The sequence below is a fragment of the Phaseolus vulgaris genome, chromosome 3, assembly GCF_051622355.1.
Source record: "Phaseolus vulgaris cultivar YP4 chromosome 3, ASM5162235v1, whole genome shotgun sequence".
Lineage (NCBI taxonomy): Eukaryota > Viridiplantae > Streptophyta > Magnoliopsida > Fabales > Fabaceae > Phaseolus > Phaseolus vulgaris.
Window position 1 is genome coordinate 10,835,349 of NC_143500.1, and position 6,245 is coordinate 10,841,593.

At 29.7% G+C, this 6,245-nt stretch overlaps 1 protein-coding gene across 1 annotated transcript; it reads right to left on the reverse strand.

The window, feature by feature from the left end:
- Positions 1-2,896: 2,896 nt before the first annotated feature.
- On the reverse strand, positions 2,897-4,600 carry LOC137806563 (F-box/kelch-repeat protein At1g23390). Its single transcript, XM_068606759.1, has one exon. The coding sequence runs from the start codon at positions 4,226-4,228 to the stop codon at positions 3,083-3,085; it is 1,146 nt and encodes a 381-aa protein (XP_068462860.1). The 5' UTR covers positions 4,229-4,600; the 3' UTR covers positions 2,897-3,082.
- Between the last annotated feature and the right edge of the window lie 1,645 nt (positions 4,601-6,245).

Here is a 6,245-nt window from a genome sequence, read left to right on the forward strand (position 1 = left end):
ATCCCTTCCCCACATAAATCCTTTCTTGGCCAACCACTTCCTCTAATTACCATATCGTTACATCATTTATTTTATTTCATATTTCCTTCTTTTTCTTCTCTTTTATTTCTCTTAAGAATAAAATCTATTTTTATAAAATTAATATGGAAGCAATATTATTATTTAAAGAATACATTTTAATGTGTATATTTTTTACCAAGAGACAAGTTTGTTGCCGCATTCATCTCTATATCTGATTTTCTTTTCCATTATTTAATGTTTGAGGCTACATCTATGGATTTTTACTCGTGAAAATGCATCCATTATTTTAATAAAAGTAATTAGCTGAATTAAAAACAAGTAACTGTCCCTTTGAGATTATAATTATTTTGTAGTCATTAAACTATTTGTTCCTTCTTATTAATTAAACATCATTTTAGGAGAACAGTCTAAATATCTACAGTTTAAACTATAAGTTGAATATTGTACACATGTCACTACAACTTCATTTAATACATTTAAGCAGATCCTAGTTATAGTTTAATATTTTTTTTAATAGTATATGTAATATATTTTTTTAAACTATAAACAAAGTTTTATGCTATTAGTTACATAAAATTTAAAACGTGGTTCTTCGTGTTCATCAATTTACTTCTCTGACTTATGTAATAGTAATCTCTTGACCATACGTTATGTTAAAATCTGCTATCTCATTTCACTAAAACAAAATTCTTTAATATATTAAAACTTTCACTATTAAATTATCTAAGCATAATATTATAAAGAATTAAAATATAACATTAAAAGCATCCAAATATGAAATTAAAAATAACTAAACAAATCTTGAGGCATTTAAAAAACATAAGAACTAACTAAGCATTATTAAAAAAATCATAAATAAAAGACTTGAATTTAAATTTATATATATATATATATATATGATATATTTAGGACATGAAATGTAGGTATTATAATACTTTTACCTTTATTCATCTCCTCTAAAATTTGTACAGGAATAACAATATGAACTCGTCCATCTCGCATTAGGCTTGCAAAATGGGGTTGGATCGGTTCGTTCCGTATAAGAAATGTAGGTTGGATCGGTTCGTTCCGTATAAGAAATGTAGGTTGATTTCACTGACTCATCACGCATAAAAGTAGGTTCGCAGCTTTTGGGCCAATTCGCATAAAAAATGTTTTTATAAAAAATTAATGAAAAATATTTTTTTGTTTATTAAATTAATTATTTTTCTTATTTAGATGAATTAGGTAAATTGTCTTATAGTATTATTCTCACGACACATGGATAAGAGTAAAATCATTATGATGTTATGATTTTCAATGAAATTTGGATTTTAATCATACTAATAAATTGATTATAATAAAATAATTTATTAAATATATACACTTTTTTTAAAGTAATACATGTAGACATATTATTACTATTTGAAAAAATAGTATAAACAATATTTATAATATATATATATATATTAATATTATATTTAAATTTTATTATAAAAATGACTTAAACTACTACAGTATTGAAACCTAAACAATCTATGCATTTAAGAAAGACAAAAAATGACTACATATAAAAAAATCATTAAGTCTTCCTGCACCTCCATACCTTTCTTCCTACATCCTATACGAAAAAAAAAAAAAACTCAAATTACTCTTTGACATTTTTCATTTAACGTTTTTCTTTAATTTCATAATGTAGAATTCAAAGACTTCTCATGTTATAGAATCCTAAAGTTAAAATTTGTGTTTCAGATTGTACAATCTAGATACAATGTATTCTCGATTGCATTGCACATTTAATATAAGTTTTGTATTTTGTATTTCAGTTAGTAGAATTTAGACCGTTCTATGCTTAGTTCACATAAACTACAAGTTATATGTGAAAACAAGTCAACGAATTAAATTAACTAACTTATTTAAAAAAATTTCTTATCAAATTCAAGTCAACCTTCAAAAGTCATCTCATATTGTAATTCCAAATATAGATATTGATTCATTCCAAAATAAACAAATATTTAAGATTTGAATACTTTAACAACTTAACAGACTTATCTAACTAATAAATTGAGAAAAAGTGAAAATTACATATCAGAGTATATACATTATTGTTATTCTTTTCTAATATGTTTTTAATTTTTATTTATTCTTAATTATTTGTCTCTTTTTATCTTTTTTAGCTTCAATTCTAAATTTAGTTTAAAGTTTTTAAAATATTTTCTCTATGATAACAAAAAAAAATGTTCATCACAATATAAGTTTTTATTGTAAGTTCTAAATATAATATATTTAAAATATTTTATTTTAAATTCTAATTATATAAATTAAATATGTAATAAATACTATATAAAATAGAGGCACCATATTTTTATCCATATATTATTATTAGTTTTTAGCTTGTACTCCTATTATAGATATAAACTTGTCAACCTTTTTTTTTGTGTGTAGATTAATGTTGGAGAGAAATAGACATTGAGTTGTACTTGAAGATAGTACATGAAAAGTAATGTTAAATTAATGATAATAAATATATATATATATATATATATATATATATATATATATTAATTTATAATCATTCATGTCTATTTTTTCCAAAAATGATCAAACAGTAAATATAATCCAACAAAATATTAGATATTATAGTACAAGTAAAAAAAATTGTGCATAAAATATGTTTATAGAATTAAGAAAAATTTAACACGCTGTTTCTCAAAAAAATTATCAAAATAGATAAATACTAAAATAATTACAAAATTAAATAAGTCATGTTTAATTTTTTTTTTTATTGAAGTGTTGATTGATAACTTGTATTTATTAAATCTAATTTTATAATTTTGATCTCATTTATCCATAATTTGTCATTATATTTTCCAAAAAATTGAACTATGAAAATAAATTTTGGTAGATCTGAATGTGCTCATTACTTATGAACGAGTGAGTACATAGATCTGGAAATACATTGCCCAAATCAGTATAGTTGAATGGGAAGCAATGGAATCACATTATGTGATGATAAAATATAAAACTGAAAAAATGAAAACCATATTCCGAACCAAATAGTCCAATCTAAAGAGATTGTAACTTAAACTACTTTCTCCACAAACATACAATTCTTATTAATTGCCTTCTTCAAATCTTGAAGCCCAACATGGGCACCACAGAACACGGTTCTCTGCATGCGACTCACATCACTCACCGTTACGTTCCTCACGCTTTCCCATTCGCAGCTTCCGCCATTATTCCCAACCTCGCACACAACAATTTCCTCCGCTTTCCATAGGTTCTGAAAATACACAGAATTCCCAATCCAGTTAACCTCAATCGAACCAGTACCCATAATCTTCACCATCAACTCCTTCGGCATCGCTGCTAACTCCTCACACCAATACCCTAATTCACTTTCCAACGCTAATTCCCCTTTCACTTCCCACAACTTCACCTCCTCTACCTTCTCCGCCTCGCCCACCATCCCCGCCACCATTAAACGACCGCCTATCGCTCCGGTCACGCAGTGGAAAACACTTCGATCCGGACGCACCTCCAACGGGCCATTCCACGTCATCGTGTTGCAATCCAGCGAGTACGTCACGCCGGAGTTTTTCTCCGTCACGTACATCCTCTCCCCGACGACGGCGGTCGAGAGCCACGTGGAAGCGGAGGAGTCCTTGAGAATGGCTGGCATCGACTGGCAGCGCGTCCACGCGCGGGACTCCATGTCGTATACCTCCACCGCCAGGGGATCGTCCTCGAAGTCGCACGCGCCTCCCGCCAGCACGATGCGAGGTCCCACGCGCGCGACGATGGGGTCTATGCGAGAGACGCGTGGGGAACACGCGTGGTGCCAGTGGAGACGGAGGGGGTCGAGGGAGAAGGCGAACTCGCAGGGAGAGAGCGTGTATAGGAGTGTGGAGTGCGAGGCGCGCAGGGGGGAGGTGTGGTTGGGATGCGGCGCGTGGATTTGGAACCAGGTGCGGGAGCGTGGGTCGTAGGCGAAGGTGGTGGTGAGGTGCAGTGCACGGGGGTTCTGGATGTGCAGCGTGAGCCAGGGTTTGACGGGGTTGACGTGGCGGAGGGAGGTGGAGAGTGCACGGTTCCATGCACGTGACACGTGAGAAGGTGAGACGAGGTGGATGAGTGGCAAGTGAGAGAATATAATCTCTAAGATGTCTCCTTGAATGGGAGCTTCGCTATGGTCCGTCTTTTCTCTTTCCTCACTGCATGTTTCCATCTCTCAATGCCTCCTTTATTTTATTTCACCCTCTCTTTATATATAGAGTAGCACAATTCAATTATAGGAGGATCCCACCAAATTTCTTCATTTTTCACACAAATTCTTATTATTTTCTTTCATTTTAAATCAAACTTAATTCTCTTATTTATTTATTTCCTTTATTTGATATTAAGTCCCTTCAAACTCACGACACAAACTTTTCCTATGTGTTTAATGTATTTCACCAAATTAATATGTTCATATCACAAACTATTTAATTTAGCTTCTTGAAATAAGTTATTCCACCATTAATTATGCACATCTTCTCCCTTTTACTCAAGTCTTTTCACTAGAACCATATAGATAGTTTTGTCTATTTTGAATAATGTGAGTCCCAAAAAAAATATTTAAACTAGTTTTAGTCTTCTTCTTTTTTCAAAGAAGTTTATTTGAAGAGATTTAAAAGAAAATTATAAAAATTTGAAGATTGTTTTAATTAAGATATGTAAAATGAATTTCTAACCAAATTTATTAAAATTTATGAGTAATGAGATGATAGTGAGAGAATTTTTAATATTGTTCTAGCGGGCTACAGTGGTGGTTTTTATCTCTCTTTCCTTTTGTCTTTGTCGCAAAATCCAACGGAGGGTTTTCCACCTGTTGATTACACCCCGATCAAGTCAGTGAGAACACTTATATATTATAATGTGGTGTAAATATCGTAGAGTCAACTTACTTGGTGGTTAGAGTCTCAAGGTCTTTAATAACAATCGTCAAGAAGATAACTACATAATTAATTCGTTACTATTTTTCCTCGTATTTTAGAGTTATATTTTTGTAGAGTATAGTCTCTGATTGTGTCTTTCTGTTTTAAATAATTAACTGAATTAGTTATAATACACATTTATTGTTTGGGCTGCATTAACCTTTATCAAAAGTGAGAAGTGGACACTCTTTTAGAGACACTGAACTTTATCATGTTTGAGTCGATTTCTAGAATTATAGTATGCTCAATAGATACTGCCCTTACCGATGAGTTAGGAACTCAAATATTTAGACTATATACTGAATATACCCTGATCAGTACAAATATCTTTAAAAATATTTGAATAATGATTGATAACTTGTTCATCAAATTTTAATTAAGACTATCAAAATATCTTACACATTATTGTCTAACATGTGTAATAAGAATAAATATATAAAAACTTTGAAACCAAACACACTGTAAATGAAATCTTATACTCCGATGAAATTTTTGTCTTATTACCACAAAATTATTTTTTGTTAGACTAACCTTTAATTTATATTTTAGAGAATTTACTTATTAGCTAAACATCAAAACAAAAATTGCCCTTAATTTATCTTCGTACTTAGACGAATGAAGAACAAACAATTTACAATTTTTTTTAATTGTGTTAAAATAATCAAGGTCCCTTTAATCAATGTTTTTAGATATTGATTAAAGAAATTAAAAGAGGGATTTCTTTTTTAAATAATGTGAGAGCGTATTAAAAGTTCGTAGGGGAGTGTATTTCTCCGCTTCTCAATAAAAAAGTTTCCTCCTTTAATAAATATTTTTTATTAATTCTTAGTTAACATTTTCCAAATAATTAATTGTTCATAAAAGAGAGAAAGAGCCATCCGAAGCATTTATTAGTTATATACTAAGATCGTTAAAGATATTTTGATGAAAAATAATTAATACAAAACAATTAGGAAAAAAAAGGTCTTATAGTAGAGATAGGGAAATTTTAAAACAATATATACCAATTAGTGACAAAGAGAGTACTTTATATAATTATATTTATATAAAAAATTTAAAATATAAATTATATTGTAATAAAAGTTACCTTATAAGCACAAAAAGAAAACAGAAAAAAGAAACTAATCTAAGAGTCTCTCCATTAAATTAACAAAACTAAGTAGAAGCACACAATATAATCAAACTTTTATACTATAATGTAATTTCAATACAGTAAAAAAAGAGACTAAGATAACGTAATAAAATGTACGCAGACACATAAAAAGAACT

Excerpts from the sequence above, each read along its gene's own strand:
- LOC137806563 (XM_068606759.1), bottom strand. The coding sequence starts at position 4,228 with ATGGAAACATGCAGTGAGGAAAGAGAAAAGACGGACCATAGCGAAGCT.